At 44.8% G+C, this 25,298-nt stretch overlaps 1 protein-coding gene across 1 annotated transcript in view; it reads right to left on the bottom strand.

Moving 5' to 3' along the window:
* Positions 1-2,572: 2,572 nt before the first annotated feature.
* EPG5 (ectopic P-granules 5 autophagy tethering factor) overlaps positions 2,573-25,298 on the bottom strand; it is a 134,295-nt gene continuing 111,569 nt past the window's right edge. Inside the window, exons 39-44 of the mRNA XM_073589774.1 lie at positions 23,634-23,778; positions 14,159-14,401; positions 12,319-12,538; positions 10,521-10,736; positions 9,919-10,033; positions 2,573-3,738 (exon numbers count right to left, since the gene is read on the bottom strand). Of these exons, the coding sequence (XP_073445875.1) occupies positions 3,556-3,738; positions 9,919-10,033; positions 10,521-10,736; positions 12,319-12,538; positions 14,159-14,401; positions 23,634-23,778 (1,122 nt within the window). The 3' untranslated portion in view covers positions 2,573-3,555. The remainder of the gene's footprint in view (positions 3,739-9,918; positions 10,034-10,520; positions 10,737-12,318; positions 12,539-14,158; positions 14,402-23,633; positions 23,779-25,298) is intronic.

Genomic DNA, 25,298 nt, shown 5'->3' with positions numbered 1-25,298 from the left:
TTTAGTGACTTTTACGGTGTTTACAAGGAGGTGTTTCTCATTGGGTCATTATTTACACCAACACGCCCCCGAGGAACCCTGCAAGCCACGCCCCCTAGGAAAGACCATAAACGTTAGCGCTAAATAAATAGCCCCATATCTCTGGTGCTATATGGCAGATTTTTAAAATGTAAAAAAAACTGAATACTCAGAGAAGCGGCAAGAGTAAAGTAAGAGCAAAAACTGTCTAGTGTTCATCTTGTCATCTATTTCAAGATGCTGATATGGAGACCTAGGGCAGGGAAGAGGAATATGCAGCCATCTGGATAAACTTTTATTAGTTTCAGCTTTCTGTGAGTCTAAACTCCAGTGTTTGCAATTTCACCATCTACCCATCTGCAGTTGACTGATAGAAGATATTGGGAGATTTCAGCTGTGAAGTCTGCAGAATTGTGAATGCAGCTCTGGAGTACAAGATAAGTAATGTATTTACAGTGTGACAGCTTAATAATCTAACGGTATGAAAAGGGGAAAATTGTCACCAAAGGGAGTAATTATTATAGGCTCACACAAGGTAAGGTATTAATACTAGAGACAGGATAGAACCGACCTGATTGCCTCACCCTATATATGCACATGTATCATTACTATTTACTTATTAAAGGGTATATGCTCATTTGGTTTGTTTTTTTTTTCTTGGGTTTTGATTTCTAATTATATCCTGTATTATACTCCAGAGCTGCACTCACTATTCTGCTGGATAATTAAGGTAATGTACACAGTGACTGCACCAGCAGAACAGTGAGTGCAGCTCTGGGGTATAATACAGGATGTAACTCAGGATCAGTAATGTAATGTATGTACACAGTGACTCCACCAGCAGAATAGTGAGTGCATCTCTGGAGTATAATACAGGATGTAACTCAGGATCAGTACAGGATCAGTAATGTAATCTATGTACACAGTGACTACACCAGCAGAATAGTGAGTGCAGCTCTGGGGTATAATACAGGATGTAACTCGGGATCAGTAATCTATGTACACAGTGACTGCACCAGCAGAATAGTGAGTGCAGCTCTGAGGTATAATACAGGATGTAACTCAGGATCAGTAATGTATGTACACAGTGACTGCACCAGCAGAATAGTGAGTGCAGCTCTGGGGTATAATACAGGATGTAACTCAGGATCAGTAATGTATGTACACAGTGACTGCACCAGCAGAATAGTGAGTGCAGCTCTGGGGTATAATACAGGATGTAACTCAGGATCAGTAATGTAATGTATGTACACAGTGACTGCACCAGCAGAATAGTGAGTGCAGCTCTGGGGTATAATACAGGATGTAACTCAGGATCAGTAATGTATGTACACAGTGACTGCACCAGCAGAATAGTGAGTGCAGCTCTGGGGTATAATACAGGATGTAACTCAGGATCAGTAATGTAATGTATGTACACAGTGACTGCACCAGCAGAATAGTGAGTGCAGCTCTGGAGTATAATACAGGATGTAACTCAGGATCAGTACAGGATCAGTAATGTAATGTATGTACACAGTGACTACACCAGCAGAATAGTGAGTGCAGCTCTGGGGTATAATACAGGATGTAACTCGGGATCAGTAATCTATGTACACAGTGACTGCACCAGCAGAATAGTGAGTGCAGCTCTGAGGTATAATACAGGATGTAACTCAGGATCAGTAATGTATGTACACAGTGACTGCACCAGCAGAATAGTGAGTGCAGCTCTGGGGTATAATACAGGATGTAACTCAGGATCAGTAATGTATGTACACAGTGACTGCACCAGCAGAATAGTGAGTGCAGCTCTGGGGTATAATACAGGATGTAACTCAGGATCAGTAATATGTACACAGTGACTGCACCAGCAGAATAGTGAGTGCAGCTCTGGGGTATAATACAGGGTGTAACTCAGGATCAGTAATGTAATGAATGTACATAGTGACTGCACCAGCAGAATAGTGAGTGCAGCTCTGGGGTATAATAAATTACTGATCCTGAGTTACATCCTGTATTATACCCCAGAGCTGCACTCACTATTCTGCTGGTGCAGTCACTATGTACATTCATTACATATCCTGAGTTACATCCTGTATTATACCCCAGAGCTGCACTCACTATTCTGCTGGTGCAGTCACTGTGTACATACATTACTGATCCTGAGTTACATCCTGTATTATACCCCAGAGCTGCACTCACTATTCTGCTGGTGCAGTCACTGTGTACATACATTACATTACTGATCCTGAGTTACATCCTGTATGTACACAGTGACTGCACCAGCAGAATAGTGAGTGCAGCTCTGGGGTATAATACAGGATGTAACTCAGGATCAGTACAGGATCAGTAATGTATGTACACAGTGACTACACCAGCAGAATAGTGAGTGCAGCTCTGGGGTATAATACAGGATGTAACTCAGGATCAGTAATGTAATGTATGTACACAGTTGATCATCTTGTAATTAGGGGGACTGTACCCTTTTTAGTTACGCCTGTTCAGCTTCTGTTCAGATCCGGTACGTGGATTGTTTACTTTCAAACAAATAGCAGGCAAGGAGCGAGCTACATAATGATGAAAGCCCTTTTTATAAATAAATCACATATACATCATACATCACTTCCACTAGTAACTACAGACACATAATACACATATACATTTCTGGTTTGGCAATTAACCCTTTAGCTGCTGACCCTTTTAGTCCGTCTTTCAAATTATCCAATAACATCACTAAATCTCATGTCCTTCAGGCACAGTGGATCATGGCGTCTTTTTTTTGGCACTGTCATTCTATATCCAGGGGATTGTGAAAGTTGCCATCAAGTAGTAATAAACGAATGTATTGGAACAATTAAAGGGAAACTCTGACTCCAAAGGATATTCACATTAGTGGTGCGGTAAACGTTCCTCCAATGGTGAGGTGATAAAATGATTAACATTTGCTAAATACACTTTTATATCCTATATGTCTCTGCCGTCCTGTCTCGGCAAGGAGCACAGACTTTACACACTTTGCCCTGCGCCCGCTGTCGCCCATCGGAAGAATATTTCTACTTCTCCCTCTTCTTGACAAGAATTTAATATAATACTGCCCTCTTGTGGACACAGATATAATTACACCCAAAAAAAAAAATGGCTCAAATAGGGTAAAACGAATTGTGCCTCTGACAAAAGAGAAGGAAAGCAGCCTGTCACAATCACGTCATGTCATCCCATTATTAGCCTGCATTAGTAGTCATATTTAAAAAAAAAAAAAAAATTTGAGTGGAGAGCCTCTTTAAGGCGGCAACATGCCTGAAATTGTATTCACAATATCCTTTCCTGTTGACTATATATATATATATAATCTCTTTCCAGCTGCTACACCAGACTTGACACGTCCATAACTTTTCTTCCTTTAACTATTGCACACATAAACATCAATACATCATTTTTTTTGTTCTAAAACATGAAATGCATGGGAAAAAAAGTAGGCACCAAAACATGGAGAGGAAGAAAAAAAAAAAACATTAAAAAAAAAACCAAGAGTCCCAGATGCGGGATCTTCCCCAGTTATCGGATGATGTTCAGATAATGCACTTCTGGGTACAGGGAGTTGATGAGGAGGGCTAGCAGCGTGTTCCCGTCCTGAAGACAGTGGCCCGGGTACTGGATAAACTGAACGGCCTGCGAGATCTGCTCCTGGTACTCCGCATACTGTTTACCAGAGCTCAGCGACTCCACGGTATTCAATGCCTGGAATATAGAGATACAGATTACCTTATGGGCAAAGACATCACTAAAATTATGCCCAAGTCCCCTCACTTGGCACCTAGTGATTGGAGATCCTGCAGGTCGACCAGCACTGCTGACTGGTAAAGGATCTCCATTGCCTTATTCATTAATTTCCCCCTTTATATAGAGGGTACTCTGAGTTTTAACATTTTCCTCTCCGCCCCCCAGTAGTATAGGCTGGATGTGCGGCCTGTGTGTCCAGGAAGCTGCTGTCTTCACTAGATCTCTGGCATCAGCACAGCTTCATTCCTGGACTGATTCCTCCATCTACTGACCATCAGCGATCTTTTCTAACTGGAACTGACACTTATGCTGAGAGTGTTTGTTGCCCCTCGTCTCCCCCTAATCGGCCTCTGCGATACTCTCTCCACTGTGCTTTCCTCTATTTTTGGGCTCTGTGATCTTCCCTTCCTGAACACTTAGGGGCATTACCACTTATTACAGTCTCTGATGTGCTGGTAACATTAAAGCACCACTCCAGCGTTTTGTTGGGGTTTTTTCAGCCCTGGAGTAGTGCTTTAAGTCTAAGTCTTGTTCCCCGGTCATACACTCGCCCTCCGGCATCTTCACAGTTTTTCGGTTCTGCTCCAGTCATGTGGCTCCATCTTGTGACAGTAGCTTCTGACTGGCCAGAAGCTACATCATAGGATCTCAATACAAGTCTATCAGCCAGAATGAGGCCAGAAAGAGGCTCTCATAGACTTAGAATCATAGAATCGTAGAGTTGGAAGGGACCTCCTGGGCCATCTGGTCCAACCCCCTGCTCAAAGCAGGATTCGCTAAATCATCCCAGTCAGATGTCTGTCCAGCCTCTGTTTGAAGACTTCCATTGAAGGAGAACTCACCACTTCTCGTGGCAGCCTGTTCCACTCATTGATCACTCTAACTGTCAAAAAGTTTTTTCTAATATCTAATCTGTGTCTCTTCCCATTCAGCTTCATCCCATTGCTTCTAGTCTTTCCTTGTGCAAATGAGAATAAAGTTGATCCTTCTACAATGTGACAGCCCTTTAGATATTTGTAGACAGCTATTAAGTCTCCTCTCAGTCTTCTCTTTTGCAAACTAAACATTCCCAAATCCTGCAACCTTTCCTCATAAGACAGGGTTTGCAGACCGGTCACCATTCTGGTCGCTCTTTTCTGAACTTGCTCCAGTTTGTTGATGTCTTTTTTAAAATGTGGTGCCCAAAACTGGACACAATATTCCAGATGAGGTCTGACCAAAGAGGAGTAGAGGGAAATAATGACTTCACGTGATCTAGACTGTATGCTTCTGTTAATACATCCTAGAATTGCATTTGCCTTTTTTGCTGCTGCATCACACTGTTGACTCATATTCAGTCTGTGATCTATTAGTATACCCAAGTCTTTTTCACATGTGCTGTCACTTAGCCCTATTCCTCCCATTCTATATATGCTTTTTTCATTTTTATTGCCCAGATGTAGTACTTTGCATTTCTCCCTGTTAAAAACCATTCTGTTAGTTGCTGCCCACTTCTCCAGTTTATTTAAATCTTTTTGAATCCTCTCTCTCTCTTCTCTAGTATTAGCTATCCCTCCTAGCTTTGTGTCATCAGCAAATTTAATCAGTTTACCCTCAATTCCTTCATCTAAATCGTTGATAAAGATGTTGAACAATACAGGGCCCAGGACAGAGCCCTGTGGTACCCCACTTGAGACATTCTTCCAACTGGATGTACAGCCATTTACGACCACTCTTTGGGTCCGATCACTAAGCCAGTTATGAATCCACCTAACAGTTGCCTTGTCCATTCCATACTTAGTCATTTTTTCAATAAGGATTGTATGAGAGACTTTGTCAAATGCTTTGCTGAAGTCAAGATATACTATATCTTCAGCATTTCCTTGATCCACCCAATCAGTGATACCGTCATAGAAGGAAATTAAGTTAGTCTGACATGACTTATTAGTTAGAAACCCATTACAGTCTCTGATGTGCTTGTATTGAAAAGTGACCTCCGCGCCACTCTATGAAACACTGGAGCTGCAGACAGGTCAATTTTCGCTACAGACCGACGGGAGCAGCAGTGAAAACAGATGAAAACGACGTAAGGGGAGTATGAGACAGCAGGCTTACATTTAAAGCCCCACTCTAGCGGTTAAATGAAAAAAAACACTGGAGTGGTGCTTTAAGAAAAGAGAAGGTAATAGAATAGACCGTAAAGAGGATCAGTGTGCTGCCAGATGCATAGTTTATCAAAAGCAGGACAGCCAGCTATGTACTGGAGTTACACAGTATCTACAGCAGGGGTCTAAATCCCAGACAGGTAAATGGGCCACACACAGAAAAAATTTAAAGTTCACAAGCCGCTTTCATTGTGGGATGGAGATGACTGTCAGTGATGCCATGTGTTTTTCTATGCAAAATTTTGATAACTTTTTACTCCATTTTTTTGTGTCTAGGTGTCGCAGAAAAAAAATAAAAAATCCATAAAGACATCTCCTGTGAGGCGACATTTCATGGGATTAATGATAACTAGGGAAGAGAGAAGCTAATTATAATTATAACTAGGGAAGTGACAGAGAGAGAGAAAGCTGACACTACAACCTCCATTGAAGAAGGGACCTCCTGCAGTGACCTTGTAATTACAGCAGATATCTTCTCTGGGAGCTAGACACTAAGCCTGGGATATGTTTATTCAGAGGCAGAGAAGTACACTTCCTCTCTTCAAAGCACTGATCGCAGACTTTTTAGAGCCAGTGGTCAGTGATGAATATTGGGGTTTGTGTTGATCCGATATTTACAGGAGATATATTTTCAGTGTGTACTGAAGTGATGAACATAACGCATTCAACCACATCACCGTAAGGCTGTTCTAACATCTATAACTTAATATCAGTCAGATAGATGAAGCTATCTCTGCCATGTTTCATCTCTATAGAAAGGTAAAATCACAATTGGAAACATGATGACAATATCTACTGCCTAGGACCTGCAGGGGTGAACATATCCTGAAAGTTAGGGATCTCATAAAAATCTAAAACTCCTAGCACATCCTACAACCAGCCCCCATATGACCTCACCAAGGGGATGTATGCGAGTGTAACCTTAATCTAATAAAAATCTAGAGTTTGGGATTTGGTCATTTGTCAGTCCTGAAAGGTACAGCTTGCTGAGGGTTCTGTCTGTTTTCCTAAGGTCTGAGCCATGACATCAGGTTTAATAATTTTCTTTTGTTTTCCCATTTTATTTTATGAAAATGTATATATCGTGTAGTTTGCTCTCATTTTGTATTATCTTTGTATATTTTTATAAACACTGCCTATTTTTCCAGATTAAATCTATAAACTGTAATAGTTTTGTGAGGATCTGAGGTTGTGGGTTGGAATAATCACCTAGGCAGGATAACGATGCAACATTTTTTTTATTCCTTATGTCCATAGTCCTACAGCAACTCCAGGTAGATGTCCACAATGCAATGCCCCCAGTCCACAAGATCCCAACCCGGGGCCATTAGTCCCACTGCCCCCATACCAGGCAATACCCACCTTCTCCCAACTTTGGGTTGGCCCACAGTTTTACATCTCCCACCGGTATAATCTGCAGTCAAAGCCTATGCTTCTCCAAACAACATACACCAGACCATAGCACATGTATCCATCTCCAGCTGACAACAACAGTCCTTAGGGTAGTTCCCCCTGTAGAAATAATGGCAGATCTATGTCTCCACATAGTAATAATGCCCCCTTTGCTCCTCCACATAGTAATAATGCCCCCTTTGTTCCTCCACATAGCAATAATGCCCCTTTTGTCCTTCCACATAGTAATAATGCCCCCTGTTCCTCCACAGAGTACGTAATAATGCCTCCTTTGTTCTTTCACATAGTAATAATGTCCCTTTTATGCCTCCACATAGTAATGACCCCTTTGTGCCTTCACATAGTAATAATGTGCCCTTTATGTTTCCACATAGTAATAATGTCCCCTTTGTGACTCGACATAGTAATATAGCCTCCTTTGTCCTATCACATAGTAATAATGCCCCCTGTTCCTCCATATAGTAATAATGCCCCATTTGTGACTCAACATAGTAATAATGTCCCCCTTGTCCTTCCACATAGTAATAATGCCCCCTGTTCCTCCACATAGTAATAATGCCCTAATTCCCCCTTTGTTCTTCCACTTAGTAAAATTGTCCCCTTTGTTCCTCCACATAAAAAATAATGCCTCTTTTGTGTGCCTCCACATAGTAATAATGCCCCCTTTGTCCTTCCACATAGTAATAATGCCCCCTGTTCCTCCATATAGTAATAATACCCCCTTTGTCCTTCCACATAGTAATAATGCCCCCTGTTCCTCCATATAGTAATAATGCCCTAATGCCCCTTTGATCTTTGTGGGCCCTAATGTCCCCTTTGGCCCACAGTTTTAGATCTCCCACCGGTATAATCTGCAGTCAAAGCCTATGCTTCTCCAAACAACATATACCAGACCATAGCACATGTATCCATCTCCAGCTGACAACAGTCCTTAGGGTAGTTCCTCTGAAGTAATAATGACGGATCTATGTCTCCACATAGTGATAATGTCCCCTTTGTTCCTCCACATAGTAATAATGCCCCCTTTGTGCCTCCACATAGTAACAATGCTCTCTTTGTGCCTCCATATAGTAATAAAGCCCCATTTGTCCTTCCACATAGTAATAATGCCCCTTTTGAGTGCCTCCACATAGTAATAATGCCACCTTTGTGCCTCTGCATAGTAATAATGCCCCCTTTGTGCCTCCACATAGTAATAATGTCTCATTTGTGCCTCCGCATAGTAATAATGTCTCCTTTGTGCCTCCGCATAGTAATAATGTCCCCTTTGTGCCTCCGCATAGTAATAATGTCCCCTTTGTGCCTCCGCATAGTAATAATGTCCCCTTTGTGCCTCCGCATAGTAATAATGTCTCCTTTGTGTCTCCGCATAGTAATAATGTCCCCTTTGTGCCTCCGCATAGTAATAATGTCCCCTTTGTGCCTCCGCATAGTAATAATGCCCCTTTTGAGTGCCTCCACATAGTAATAATGCCACCTTTGTGCCTCAGCATAGTAATAATGTCTCCTTTGTGCCTCCGCATAGTAATAATGCCCCCTTTGTGCCTCCACATAGTAATAATGTCTCCTTTGTGCCTCCGCATAGTAATAATGTCCCCTTTGTGCCTCCGCATAGTTATAATGTCCCCTTTGTGCCTCCACATAGTAATAATGCCCCTTTTGAGTGCCTCCACATAGTAATAATGCCACCTTTGTGTCTCAGCATAGTAATAATGTCTCCTTTGTGCCTCAGCATAGTAATAATGCCACCTTTGTGCCTCAGCATAGTAATAATGTCTCCTTTGTGCCTCCGCATAGTAATAATGCCCCCTTTGTGCCTCCACATAGTAATAATGTCTCCTTTGTGCCTCCGCATAGTAATAATGCCCCCTTCGTGCCTCCGCATAGTAATAATGCCCCCTTCGTGCCTCCACATAGTAGTAATGTCTCCTTTGTGCCTCCGCATAGTAATAATGCCCCCTTCGTGCCTCCGCATAGTAATAATGCCTCCTTCGTGCCTCCACATAGTAGTAATGTCTCCTTTGTGCCTCCGCATAGTAATAATGTCTCCTTTGTGCCTCCGCATAGTAATAATGTCTCCTTTGTGCCTCCGCATAGTAATAATGTCCCCTTTGTGCCTCCGCATAGTAATAATGTCCCCTTTGTGCCTCTGCATAGTTATAATGTCCCCTTTGTGCCTCCACATAGTAATAATGCAGCAGCATGAAGCAGCTTGCAGAATGCCAAGGTGAGTAACGGAGCAGGGAGCTGATGGCTTATTACTTTGCCACAGACTTTATCAGTAGTCGCGTCTTGGGGAAGCAGATCACTGAAGGTTATGTGAATTGTATGTGGCCCACTGACAGTACCGGCCCATTTGGCACTAGTCTGACACTGAATGCAGGGGAACATGTAATTACTGGACTGTGAACGCTAGGCTTTCAGACCTTAATAAAGCAGCAATGCTTGGATATTTCAGCTCTGAAGCCTGCAGAATAGTGAATACTGCCCTGAGCAATAAAAAATATAAGACCCCAGGATTTGTACAAGATAAGACTGTACTTACACATCTGATCTGAATATATAATAAAGTTATAGTTACCTGTTGAGCTTTTGGAGACAGATGAGGTCCAGTCCCTGCCTTAAGGCGCACTTGATTTTCAGAAGGAATCTGGGCTAAAATAAAGACTGCCAGACTGCGCGAGATAATCCTAAATCTGAAATAAGCATAAAACAAGAGATTATACGACATGCTCTAAAGAGACCTCACAAGCTCAGCCCACTTAGAAAACTCACATCCCATAAGTTCTCACGGCTGTATACAAAGGGGATGAAGCTGTAAATCTATATTGAATGCTGCATAGCAATAATCTGTGTTTTAGGGGCCTTTTCCATCCTTATCAATTTACATGGTGTGACGAGTGGTTTCTTCATTGAGGGGATGCTATTGCTGCACTCTCGTGTAATCTGGTGTCGTTCTACCCCTGCTCCTCCTCCCCTCTCACAGCATGCAATTGTAGACACAGAAATAAACTGCAGCTGCATCCCCCTCCTCCCTCCCTTTTATTTCCTGGAAATTGCTAGACAGATTTTTGTGGGACTTAGTAGGTTTCTGAACATTTACAGATGTGTTTCATGTAAGGAAACAGAAGCTAAATGTTGCTGAGAAATAACAGAGATGTCCCTCATGACATGGGGCCTTACCTGGCTGAGAGAGGAGACTTTCTTCCAAGGCCAATAGCCCCCAGGATACCAGTAGACATTCTTTCCTCACCGAGGAGGCAGAGGCGAGCCTGGACTGAGATCAGGATCCGGAGGACATGCTCGGTCACTTCAATGTCGTTCTGTTCCACCTGAATCAGAGACAACTGCAGAATCTTATGGATCCACAGGAAGAGTTTGGGTTCTTCATGGACGGAGCTAAAAATGAAGAAAAAAAAAAACAAAAAGGAATTTTGGTACTTAGAGTAAAATCCATTTCCATAGCCTTCACGGGGGACACAGGAAACCATGGGTGCATGCTGCTACCACCAGGAGGAGGAAAAACATCCCTAAGAGCCCATAAGAGTGGAAACTGTGTCCCCCAATAAAGGCTAAGAGAAAGGGATTTCTCATTAAGTACCAAAAATCCGTCAAAAATCGTCACAGGCGGAAATGACACTGTAGAGTGCACGTTGTGTCCTTCGTAGATAACAACCTAAAGGTGGAGGACAACCATCCCACCTGGGACAAATCTGGAAAGATAATATAAGAAAAACCTGATTCAGGTTGTGTCTGCCTCCGAATGACACTATGGTAAAACGGAGCTGCCTCGTGCCTGAGAAATGGGGATAGCTCACCCGACAGAGGCAACACTTTTTTTTCTTTTTATACCTAATGTTACGCCTCCTAGTGGCAAGGTATATATCCAAAGTCTTGTGCCCCCAATGCTATTAACAAGAAATGAAAAATTACGGGTCTGAGAAGCTGGGAATACATCATTTTTTTTATTTTTGCCAGCACCGTAATCATACTGACGCGAAGAAAAATGTCCCCGGGTCTTTTTTTTTTTGTTAACCGCAAAGAAAACAACAACAAAAAATCAAAAAAAAACAAACTCCAGACATGCAAAGAAAAAAAAACAAACTCCAAAAAATAATGGCGGAATTTAATTATTTTTTCTTTTAAATTTTTTTTTTTTTTATTGCATTATATGGTAAAATGAATGGTGTCATTCAAAAGCAACAAGATGTTCTGCAGAAAACAAGCGCTCTTAGGCCATGTGCACACGCTGCGGTTTCACACCTTTAAGGCTATGTGCACACACTGCAGATTCACCTGCAGGTTTTTTCCCGCGGAACCGCAGGTAAAACTGCAGGTAAAGTGACCTGCGGTTTGGCCTGCGGTTTTGCCCTGCGGTTTCACACCTCTTCTATGTTAAAGGTGTGAAACCGCAGCAGAATCCGCAGAAACAATTGACATGCTGTGGGAAAAAAAACGCAGCTTTTCCGCAGGTAAAAAACCGCAGCGTGAGCACTGCGATTTTGAAAACCCATAGGCTAACATGGTAAAGTACCATGTCTGCGGAACTGCTGCAGTTCTGCAGAGCCAAAACCGCAGCAGAACCGCAGCAAAAACCGCAGCGTGTGCACATGGCCTAACATAGTAGAGGTGTGAAACCGCAGGGCAAAACCGCAGCAAAACCGCAGGTCACTTTACCTGCGGTTCCGCGGGAAAAAACCCACAGGTGAATCTGCAGTGTGTGCACATACCCTTACAGTTAAGATGATAGAAGAAGAATTAAAAAAAAAAAGTAAGATTCCTGGAATATGGGTGAAAAAAAAAAAATAAAGGGGCCAAAAACAAAACAAAAAAAAGGAGTTAAGGAACCGCATCAATTGGCGCTTGCAGCAAGAGGAATCCCAATACTAGAAAAGGAAGCTAAGTGGGGGGTAAACTCCCTTGCAGACCACTTCCAGTCTACGGGATATTTTATGTCAGGTTTTTTATATGAGGTTTTTACCTCGGCTGCGCCTGCTCGATCCACTTGGAGATTTTCACCAGCATCCGCAGCTCGTTGGCGAGGGTCTGCTCTCGGTTCAGACATTGCAGAACGTACACATGAAGTGTTAGGTAACTGCCCAGGGTGAGGCATTCTTGGAGAAACTCCTCAGTAGTAAGTTCGGGCACCTGCAAGGAGGCCAGGATCGGGCCCCAACCTGGGTTCTGGGAGTGCAGGGTCTCTGGGAATGAAACAAATAGGGGGGGACGACTTTAAACACCATTCTACATACTCAGTATAACTATAAGTAGGAATATTTATAATGCACGAGTCCTGGGTTGTGTTTTTGTTATAGTCCAGAGCTGCATTCACAATTCTTCTTATCGTCAGACACACCCATGCATGGTGTTCAGTATGAGATGACACTCGGAATACGGAACCGGATGAGATGCTGACAAATTGCGAATGCAGCTCTGAAGTATAACACAGGCAGGAATAGTTATGTAACTTTTCTTTGTAAGTGGCGGAGTAGGAATGGGGGAACGGAAAGTGACATCAGGAACACAGATCACAGTCTGTCACGGTTATCCTACCCCTGTGCCGCCTCCACTGCAAGGGGAGGATGAAGCAAGAACTTTTTCTCGTGTTATCACCCTCCTATCAGTCATTTGCATTGAGAATATACGTTGGGTATAGGTGTTCAGGGGGTCCTCTGACAGATTAGCATTGCTGGCATTGGAATGAATCAACCCTCCAGGACCCTCACAGATCAGTAGTGTTCCCCTGGGACCCTCTAGCAATCAGCAGGAATCTCCTGGTGGGGTAACACATTCTCTTTTTTTTAAATCCAGCAAATTGGTTTAATGACCTAGCAGGATGGATTTTGGCATTGTACAGACTTGTATGCAAATTTTGTTGTTTTGCTTAGCCGTAAAGGCGCTAATATATGTATTACTTAAGCTACTGAATAATATATGTGTGAAAAAGGAATCTAAGGCTGAACCTTCCGTAGTGTATCATAGACCCCAGATAGCCATTGCTGACGGAGAAAGTGAGTGTCCACACTGAGGGTGGATGGGCGAAGCAGGTAGGAAGCCCCCTTATGGGCACTAGACCCATGAGACAGTAACCCCGTGGCAAAGGTTATACCATTTACAAAAGGGAGAAATTGATATAGAAGGGTTAATGGTTTGCCTTTATACGCCTTTAATTCTTCAATTACCTTTTGCCTTTCATTGCTATGTTTTTATTCTCATGACGCAGCAGTCTGCCAGTCTCCTCTTCAAGGAGACTATACTTGTTACCATATATGTTCTCAATAGTCAGCAACAACATGTTCTGGGTACATGGTAAATAAAGTTTGACCCTGGATAACGGTGGGGGCTACATGAGCTACATAGAGTTACATTTGTTGTAAATGGTATAAAATATTGCCTTGTTTTTCATTATGTCAGATAAAGTGACTTGCTCACAACCTGTGTTAAGGTTTCTTTTTCTCCAAGCACTTGTAAATTAAGGGTGTAAACTCCTAATTTGGCCTCACTGGTGATCTGACATGCCTGACTTTGGGTCAGAACGAAAACAGCTACAACAGCAGCAATCATAAGAGGACAGGGCAGCTCCTCCGCAGAGAGAGAAAAGCTCTAGGTAAAGGCTTTCCACTTGTTATCTGACCTGGACAGGCCCTTTAAGTGTGATGAATGCAAACAACATAGATCAGATTATGTGATCTAAACACATGTAATAAAAGTTCTCTACGTCCCCGCTGGATGGTGGAGAGGAGACACCAGTCGTCCCCATATAAAAGAAGAACAATGTGATGGCACGAATTGTCATACAGAGACCGGAGGAGCCTACTTACCATCTCTGAAGTACGCCAGTATACAGGCTTCAGTTGCCTCGGCCATGTGTTTAATCGATGCCAAGCTCTGGCACGCTGCTGTCAGGAGCGGCATCACCAACATGCCTTGCACTTTGCTATCAATCCACTTGAGCAGAGCTCCACGTAGAGATTCAGCGGTGGTCACACTGGCGTTATTCATCACCATCAGGAGCTCCATGAACAAACTGCTTAATGCCATGTGACGCTTCTGGACCTCCAGATCTAGAAATAGGGATTTTTGTGTACTCACCGTAAAATCCTTTTCTCCGAGCTATTCATTGGAGGACACAGAGACAGTGGGTGTTATGCTGCTTGCCACTAAGAGGACACTAAGTAAACCAGAAAAAAAGTTAACTCCTCCCCTGCAGTATACATTCTCTCGCTGGATGAGATATCTCCAGTTCAGTGAAAAAAGCAGTAGGAGCTTAAACAGTCAACAATAACCATAACTATGTCAAAACCTAAGAATGCTACAAATGAGCCAGAAGGCTAAACAGGGCGGATGCTGTGTCCCCCAATGAATGGCTCGGAGAAAAGGATTTTACGGTGAGTACACAAAAATCCCCATTTCTCCTACGCCTCATTGGAGCACACAGAGACAGTGGGACGTCCAAAAGCAGTCCCTGGGTGGGGAGCATACATCTGCTAATACCCCATGTACCACTGAGTCAACACTGAGGTACTGCCGATTGCAAGATGCGTCTGCCGAGAGCTGAATCTGCAGAGGCCTGAGAATGAATTTGGTAATGTTTTGTAAAGGTATGCAGACTGGATCAAGTCGCAGCCTTGCAGACCTGTTCTGCCGAGGCCTGGTGCCGAATGGCCCAAGAGGCACCCACTGACCGGGTAGAGTGCGCCCTTAATCCCCGCTAGCACAGGCGCATTCCTGACACGGTAGGATTCCTGAATCGCTGAGCGAATCTACCTGGCTAGCGTTGCTTTTGAAGCGGCTAGGCCCTTCCTATGCCCCTCTGGAAGTATTAACAGGGCATCTGACTTGCGGAAGGGAGCCGTCCGCGAGATGTACTGTCTCAGCGCCCTAACCACATCCAGGGTGTGGAGGGCCTTCTCAATGCGATGAACTGGCGCCGGACAAAAGGAAGGCAAAACAATTTCCTCGTTGAGATGGAAAGAGGAGACGACCTTGGGCAGGAAGGACGGTGACGTCCTGAGAACTACTTTGTCCTGATGAAAATTCAGGAAAGGAGAACGGCAGGACTGGGCTGCCAATTCCGAAACTCGTCTGATTGACGTAATTGCCACTAGAAAGACCACTTTCCAAGAGAGGACGGTCAATGACACGTCATGCAGCGGTTCAAAAGGAGCCTCCTGTAAGGCCCCGAGAACCAGATTAAGGTCCCATGATTCCAATGGCCTTCTATAAGGAGGCGTCACATGGGAAACTCCTTGAATAAACGTCTTGACCTGAGGTTTGGTGGCAATTTTGCGCTGGAAAAGCACTGACAAGGCCGAAATTTGGCTCTTGAGCGAGCTAAGCGCGAGGCCTGATTTTAATCCGGATTGATGGAACTCCAAAATGGCCGGAATGGAGAACACCAGAGGGGAATGACCATGATTCTTGCAGAAGCTTTTCCAGGTGCGGTGATAGATACGCCTGGATACAGGCTTCCTAGCACTAATCATGGTCGAAATCACATTGAGAGAGAACCCAGCCTGTTGTAAAATCCAGGATTCAACGGCCACGCCGTTAAAGACAGGGCCCCGGAGTTCTGGTGGTAAATCGGGCCCTGAGAAAGCAGATCCGTGCGATCTGGAAGTTGCCAGGGGACGTCGGCGACTTGTTGTGTTAGTTCTGCATACCATGCTCGGCGCGGCCAATCTGGCGCAATTAGGATCACTGGTACACCCTCCGCTCTGATCTTCTTGATGACCCTCGGAAGCAAGGGAAGAGGGGGAAAGATGTACGGGAGCCGGAACCGGTGCCATGGCAGAACTAGAGCGTACGCTCAGATGACGCATGGATCGCGCGATCGGGCAATGAACAGACACCTTGTTGTTTAGTCTGGAGGCCATGAGGTTCACATCCGGAGTCCCCCAGCGATGACTAATCTGGTGAAAGACTTCTGGATGAAGAGACCACTCTCCCGAGGCAATGCCTTGGCGACTGAGAAAATCTGCCGCCCAATTTTCTACGCCCGGCATGTGAATTGCTGAGATGGGCAAATGGTAGGTCTCAGCCCAATGGAGGATGTTACTCACTTCGTGCATGACCATCCTGCTCCGGGTACCTCCCTGGCGGTTGATATACGCTACAGCCGTGGCATTGTCGGATTGGATCCTGATGGGGTGCCTTGCGAGGAGATGGTGGAAACTCTGTAGAGCAAATCTTATCGCTCGTATCTCCAAAATGTTGATGGGGAGACAACATGACTCTCGGGTCGACCAACGACCCTGTGCCATGTGGTGACGAAAGACCGCACCCCAGTCGAGAAGACATGCGTCGGTGGTTACTACCAACCACCAACCATCTTACTGGGAGAAAAGACCTCCCTTGATTCAGGGAGGTCCTCAGAGTCCACCACCTGAGGGCTTGCCTGACCCGCAGGGACAGAAGGATCCGACGGTCCAGGGAGAACGGGTTCTTGTCCCAAGCTAACAGCAACGCATGTTGTAAGGGACGGAGATGGAACTGTGCAAATGGAACTGCTTCCATCGCAGCCACCATCTTTCCGAGAACTCTCATGCTGAAACGAATGGAGTGAGAAGCTGGACGGGAAAGAGTCCACACTGCCTGTTGTAAGGCTTGCGTCTTTTCTGGAGGGAGAATGACCAACCCGCGGGAAGTGTCCAAGATCATTCCTAAAGAGGAAATCTGCTGAGCCGGTTTCGGGGAAGACTTTGCGAAGTTTATCTTCCACCCCAGGCGTGAAAGTGTATTTACTGTTATCTCCACGGATTCCTCGCAGGCTGGAAGGGACGGACCCTTGATGAGCAGGTCATCCAGATACGGTGACACCACTACTCCCCGAGAGTGGAGAATGGCCATGACAGCCGCCATGACCTTGGTAAAGACCCTGGGGGCAGTGGCGAGTCCGAAGGGCAAGGCAACGAACTGGAAGTGTTCCTCGTGAATTGCAAAACGCAGGAACTGCTGGTGAGACGGGCAGATCGGAATGTGAAGGTAAGTGTTCTTGATGTCAATGGATGCTAGGAACTCTACTTTTTCCATGGAAGCGACAACTGATTGGAGGGATTCCATTCGGAATCGCCGAACCATGACAAACTGACTTAACAGTTTGAGCTCCCGAATGGGTCGCATCGTCCTGTCCTTCTTTGGCACCACAAAAAGGTTTGAATAAAATCCTCTGAACCTTTCGTGATGAGGGACCGGAATGATGACTCCGTCTCTTAAGAGAGCCTGAACAGCCCGAAGGAAGGCTCTTGTCTTTCCCTTGGGGGGAGCGGAAAGGAAAAAGCGAGTTGGAGGGGGAGAGGAAAACTCTATCTTGCATCCGGAGGACACCAGCTCCCTGACCCACTTGTCGTGGATGACCGCGAGCCAGGTGTGGCTGAAGTAAAGTAGGCGACCGCCTACTCTGTCGGCGTCCGCCGGATACCGCAACAAGTCATTGGGTAGATTTATCGGATCTGGCTCCCCTGGATCCAGAAGCCCTAGGCCTGGGTTTCCAAGAGCGGTTAGGTCTGTATGAGACCTGGGAGCTTCTGTATCCGTGCGGAGACTTACCTGATCCGGAAGAGAAGGTAGAGGAGGACCAATCAGAGTTGTTGCGAAAAGATCGAAAGCGCATCGGCTGTTGGTTGCGAAACAGCTGAACAGCCGTTTGTTCAGAAAGGAATTTAGTTTTTCACCCGGTAGCATCAGAAATGAGCTGATCCAGTTTCTCTCCAAAAAGACGACCCGATTGAAAGGGGAGAGAAGTCAACGATCTTTTAGATGTGGCATCCGCCCGCCAGTCGCGGAGCCATAGGGCTCTTCTAATGGAGATCGCATTAGCGGCAGTTTGAGCAGCGCAATTGGCGGCATCAAAAGAGGCATCCACTACAAAGTCTGCTGGGTGAATTATCTGCCTGGCGACCGTGGTTGCCTCCGGAGGAAGACTGGTGCCCTGGAAGGAAGTAATCAAGACTTCTGCCCAAGCGGCCATTGCCTTAGTGACCCAAATTGCCACGAAAGATGGAAAAAGCGCTGCTCCTGAAGCTTCAAATACTGAACGGGCAAGGTAGTCAATCTGACGATCGGTGAGGTTTCTGATTGAGGAACCCTCAGAAATGGATAGGAGCGTTTTAAAAGCAAGACGCGATACAGGCGGGTCCACCGGAGGGGACTGTAACCAATCCTTCATTAGGTCTGAATCAAAAGGGTATTTAGCCTGAGTAGACTTTTGCCCTGTGAACCAGATGATCCTTATGTTTCTGGACAATTTCCTTAAAGTCCGGATGGCTGGTAAATAACCTGTGCACACGCTTGGATAGGATGTGCTGGAGTGGGAACATTATCCTCATCCAACTTCAGAATCCTGTTGACTGATTCTATAAGAGAATCAAGCGACTCTTGATCAGTTGGGGGATTCTGAGGGGCTGACGTGTCAGATTCGAATTCAGAGTCGTGCTCACTGAGAACTCCAGGAGAGGGAGAGCGAGAGACAGGAGTCGCAGATGCAGAGGCGCGAACGGGACTAGGGGACGCGTCATAGGTCCGCTTTCTAGAGACCTGACCATCCCTTAAACGCGTACGGCCCCTGCTGGAGGACGGTTCCCGGCCGACAACAGAGCCTTCCTCGGGGGGTAAGGATGCCTTCTGACTTAAAGAGTCCTCCCGGAAGGAGAGTATACCCTAGGTCAGAGACTCCACTGATCGTGACAGGGACGCAGCCCACTCAGGGGTACTAAATGCAGGAGGCCCGTCAGCAGCAGCGGCGAGGGGCGATTGAGCGCAGGCCGGGGCGCAGGCCATGCATAACGGATTAGTCTGTGCACTGGGTAAGGCAGACTTGCAAGTGGCACACACGGTAAAAAACGCAGTGTGCTTTTTAGCAGCCCGTTTAGCCTCCTTAGATTGAGACATAGCGCTCCTGAAAGGGTTAACGGCAGTCTGTCTGCAGCTGAAGGGAATATGCCGGGAAGGGGTTAAGCTTTAATCTGAGGGCAGATGCAGCTTACCCGGTCTGTGCTGGGTCCCCTGGGAGGAATAGCGGTGGCCCTGCGGTGTCACCCGGTATCTAGCAGAATGCTCGCTCCACAGCTCGTGTCCAGAGCAGGCTGAGGTAAAAAGGCATGGCCCCGAGATTAGAATTGCGCGTCTTGTCAGTTATGAGAGGCGCCAAGGCGAGGGGGTGCCGATAATAGCGCGGGCGGCGCTATTCAAATTGCGGCCTAGTAGGCCGGAAAATCCGGGGGCTAAATTTTTGAGCCTACCCACGGTAGGCGGAAAAATAAAATAAAACGGTGGGGTCTGAAACCAGACCCAAGTGCCTCCTACAGACACTAAGCATGAACTGGAGATATCTCATCCAGCGAGAGGGTGTATACTGCAGGGGAGGAGTTAACTTTTTTTCTGGTTTACTTAGAGTCCTCCTAGTGGCAAGCAGCATAACACCGACAGTCTCTGTGTCCCCCAATGAGGCGTAGGAGAAAACAGTACAGAGCAGAATAGACAGCGTTACATTTGTATTATACTCCAGAGCTGCACTCAGTATTCTGGTGCTGGGAGTCACTGTGTACATATATTACTTATCCTGCACTGATCCTGAGTTACATCCTGTATTATACCCCCGAGCTGCACTCACTATTCTGCTGGTGCAGTCACTGTGTACATACATTACATTACTGATCCTGAGTTACATCCTGTATTATACCCCCGAGCTGCACTCACTATTCTGCTGGTGCACTCACTGTGTACATACATTACATTACTGATCCTGTACTGATCCTGAGTTACATCCTGTATTATACCCCAGAGCTGCACTCACTATTCGGCTGGAGCAGTCACGGTGTACATACATTACATTACTGATCCTGAGTTACATCCTGTATTATACTCCAGAGCTGCACTCGCTATTCTGCGGATGCAGTCACTGTGTACATACATTACATTACTGATCCTGAGTTACATCCTGTATTATACTCCAGAGCTGCACTCACTATTCTGCTGGTGCAGTCACTGTGTACATACAGTACATTACTGATCCTGAGTTACATCCTGTATTATACCCCCGAGCTGCACTCACTATTCTGCTGGTGCACTCACTGTGTACATACATTACATTACTGATCCTGTACTGATCCTGAGTTACATCCTGTATTATACCCCAGAGCTGCACTCACTATTCGGCTGGAGCAGTCACGGTGTACATACATTACATTACTGATCCTGAGTTACATCCTGTATTATACTCCAGAGCTGCACTCGCTATTCTGCGGATGCAGTCACTGTGTACATACATTACATTACTGATCCTGAGTTACATCCTGTATTATACTCCAGAGCTGCACTCACTATTCTGCTGGTACAGTCACTGTGTACATACATTACATTACTGATCCTGAGTTACATCCTGTATTATACTCCATAGCTGCACTCACTATTCTGCTGGTACAGTCACTGTGTACATACATTACGTTACTGATCCTGAGTTACATCCTGTATTATACTCCAGAGCTGCACTCACTATTCTGCTGGTACAGTCACTGTGTACATACATTACATTACTGATCCTGAGTTACATCCTGTATTATACCCCAGAGCTGCACTCACTATTCTGCTGGTGCAGTCACTGTGTACATACATTACATTACTGATCCTGAGTTACATCCTGTATTATACCCCAGAGCTGCACTCAGTATTCTGCTGGTGCAGTCACTGTGTACATACATTACATTACTGATCCTGAGTTACATCCTGTATTATACTCCAGAGCTGCACTCACTATTCTGCTGATGCAGTCACTGTGTACACACATTACATTACTGATCCTGAGTTACATCCTGTATTATACTCCAGAGCTGCACTCGCTATTCTGCGGATGCAGTCACTGTGTACATACATTACATTACTGATCCTGAGTTACATCCTGTATTATACTCCAGAGCTGCACTCACTATTCTGCTGGTACAGTCACTGTGTACATACATTACATTACTGATCCTGAGTTACATCCTGTATTATACTCCATAGCTGCACTCACTATTCTGCTGGTACAGTCACTGTGTACATACATTACGTTACTGATCCTGAGTTACATCCTGTATTATACTCCAGAGCTGCACTCACTATTCTGCTGGTACAGTCACTGTGTACATACATTACATTACTGATCCTGAGTTACATCCTGTATTATACCCCAGAGCTGCACTCACTATTCTGCTGGTGCAGTCACTGTGTACATACATTACATTACTGATCCTGAGTTACATCCTGTATTATACCCCAGAGCTGCACTCAGTATTCTGCTGGTGCAGTCACTGTGTACATACATTACATTACTGATCCTGAGTTACATCCTGTATTATACTCCAGAGCTGCACTCACTATTCTGCTGGTGCAGGCACTGTGCACATACATTACATTAGTGATCCTGAGTTACATCCTGTATTATACCCCAGAGCTGCACTCACTATTCTGCTGGTGCAGTCACTGTGTACACACATTACATTACTGATCCTGAGTTACATCCTGTATTATACCCCAGAGCTGCACTCAGTATTCTGCTGGTGCAGTCACTGTGTACATACATTACATTAGTGATCCTGAGTTACATCCTGTATTATACCCCAGAGCTGCACTCACTATTCGGCTGGTGCAGTCACTGTGTACATACATTACATTACTGATCCTGAGTTACATCCTGTATTATACTCCAGAGCTGTACTCGCTATTCTGCTGATGCAGTCACTATGTACATACATTACATTACTGATCCTGAGTTACATCCTGTATTATACTCCAGAGCTGCACTCACTATTCTGCTGGTACAGTCACTGTGTACATACATTACATTACTGATCCTGAGTTACATCCTGTATTATACTCCATAGCTGCAGTCACTATTCTGCTGGTGCAGTCACTGTGTACATACATTACATTACTGATCCTGAGTTACATCCTGTATTATACCCCAGAGCTGCACTCACTATTCTGCTGGTGCAGTCACTGTGTACATACATTACATTACTGATCCTGAGTTACATCCTGTATTATACCCCAGAGCTGCACTCACTATTCTGCTGGTGCAGTCACTGTGTACATACATTACATTACTGATCCTGAGTTACATCCTGTATTATACCCCAGAGCTGCACTCACTATTCTGCTGGTGCAGTCACTGTGTACATACATTACATTACTGATCCTGAGTTACATCCTGTATTATACCCCAGAGCTGCACTCAGTATTCTGCTGGTGCAGTCACTGTGTACATACATTACATTACTGATCCTGAGTTACCTCCTGTATTATACCCCAGAGCTGCACTCACTATTCTGCTGATGCAGTCACTGTGTACATAGATTACATTACTGGTCCTGTACTGATTCTGAGTTACATCCTGTATTATATCCCAGAGCTGCACTCACTATTCTGCTGGTGCAGTCACTGTGTACATAGATTACATTACTGATCCTGTACTGATCCTGAGTTACATCCTGTATTATACTCCAGAGCTGCACTCACTATTCTGCTGGTACAGTCACTGTGTACATACATTACTGATCCTGAGTTACATCCTGTATTATATTCCAGAGCTGCACTCACTATTCTGCTGGTCCAGTCACTGTGTACATACATTACATTACTGATCCTGAGTTACATCCTGTATTATACCCCAGAGCTGCACTCACTATTCTGCTGGTACAGTCACTGTGTACATACATTACATTACTGATCCTGAGTTACATCCTGTATTATACTCCAGAGCTGCACTCACTATTCTGCTGGTACAGTCACTGTGTACATACATTACATTACTGATCCTGAGTTACATCCTGTATTATACTCCAGAGCTGCACTCACTATTCTGCTGGTGCAGTCACTGTGTACATACATTACATTACTGATCCTGAGTTACATCCTGTATTATACCCCAGAGCTGCACTCACTATTCTGCTGGTGCAGTCACTGTGTACATACATTACATTACTGATCCTGAGTTATATCCTGTATTATACCCCAGAGCTGCACTCACTATTCTGCTGGTGCAGTCACTGTGTACATACATTACATTACTGATCCTGAGTTATATCCTGTATTATTCTCCAGAGCTGCACTCACTATTCTGCAGGTTTCAGAGCTGAAATCGCCCACTAGTCTCTACTTCAGTTCAGTGTGTTCTGGGAGGTACAATCTTTACACATACTACTGTGGAGCATGTAGGGAAATCTAATGCTCCCGCGTACAGAAATCGGATGCTGAGTTGAGATCAGGTAAGGCTTTCCCATCAGATAGTATATCATCACCCGGAGGCAGCAGATCTCCCACCTGGAGGGCTGAAGATGACAATATCGTCCAGTAATTTGGACATCTCCTGCTCTAGGGCAGAAACGCTGATCTTCCCATTCTGTTCCAAGGAGCCCATAAACTGGACCATCTGCTGAATGTAGATCCGGCATTTAGGGGTCACGTCCTGGGAAATAAACAACAATTTTTAGGTGAACGTGTGTGCGGAGGGAGCGGAGGAAGTGATGTGTGTGGCAGAATGACAAAACATGTGGATTCACTTAAAGCAGGGGTAGGGAATCTTTTTTCTGCCAAGGGCCATTAGGATATTTATACCATCCTTCGGGTGTTGTATAAACTCCGCCCACAAATGACATCCTGACTCTGGCACTGGTGTCAGGACTTAATCTTTCATTGCATGCCCTTCAGTGTTCAGTAGTGAACACTGCGTGTGTGCTAACAGAGCAAGGAGAAATTAATGAGTTTGTGGCAATCAAAATTCAGCTCCCTGCCCAAGAATGCAGTCCCTGAGAATCTGCCCGGGGGCCTGATAAAAGGTCATCGAGGGACGTAAATGGCCCTGGGGCCTGAGGTTCCCCATCCCTGACTTAAAGGAAAAGTTATAATGCTCCAGCATGTTCGCTCCTAGGATCTCTGCAATCAATGTAAAACTAAGGTGACAGAAAGTGGGCCATCTGTGTTTTTAGGCAATTCTAAATTTTAATAAGGTTTATTTATCTTTTTGCTTTGCTTAGCTGGGTGTTGGCTGTATAATACGCTCCTGGGCCTTCTACATATAGTGATGGAGAGCAACAGCTGTACGAGTATGGCATGTGTCGTATAAGGATTAAAGAAAACACTTAAGGCTGGAAAATATATCCGCAATTTGCTTTTAATTGTTTTTATCTATTTGTTGGTGTGTGTGGTTTTTTTCTATGACAATCTGAATAAAGAATCTTTTGATACTATTTGTACATTTTTGTGGTCCCTGGTGTATTTAGTATGTCTCTTTTTCTTGTTCACACATATCTCTGTAATGTGACATCACTGTGTTATCCCTGTACTGTGACATCACTGTGTATTATCTCTGTACTGTGACATGATTGTGTTTATTATCTCTGTACTGTGATATCATTGTGCTTATTTTCCATGTACTGTGACATCACTGTGCTTATTATCCCTGTACTGTGACATCAGTGTATTATCCCTGTACTGTGACATCAGTGTATTATCCCTGTACTGTGACATCACTGTGTATTATCTCTGTACTGTGACATCACTGTGTATTATCTCTGTACTGTGACATCACTGTGCTTATTATCCCTGTACTGTGACATCAGTATATTATCCCTGTACTGTGACATCAGTGTATTATCCCTGTACTGTGACCTCAGTGTATTATCCCTGAACTGTGACATCAGTGTATTATCCCTGTACTGTGACATCAGTGTATTATCTCTGTACTGTGACATCACTATGTATTACCTCTGTACTGTGACATGACTGTGCTTATTATCTCTGTAATTAAGGAAAGAGAGGGCACATAGGGCGATAAGTGATTTTTTTGGGTGACAATACACGGTTAGTGCACTCACCTTTACAGGTTGTGAACAGTCACAACCCCTTGCAGAATGTGAAAGGAACCAGTGGTCGCTGCAGACTCCCGTAGATACCAATGTCACAAAGGAGGAAGAAAAAGACTGGGAT

The sequence above is a fragment of the Dendrobates tinctorius genome, unplaced genomic scaffold, assembly GCF_039654945.1.
Source record: "Dendrobates tinctorius isolate UK_male_01 unplaced genomic scaffold, ASM3965494v1 ptg000113l, whole genome shotgun sequence".
Taxonomy (NCBI): domain Eukaryota; kingdom Metazoa; phylum Chordata; class Amphibia; order Anura; family Dendrobatidae; genus Dendrobates; species Dendrobates tinctorius.
This window is presented reverse-complemented; position numbering and strand designations above follow the sequence as displayed.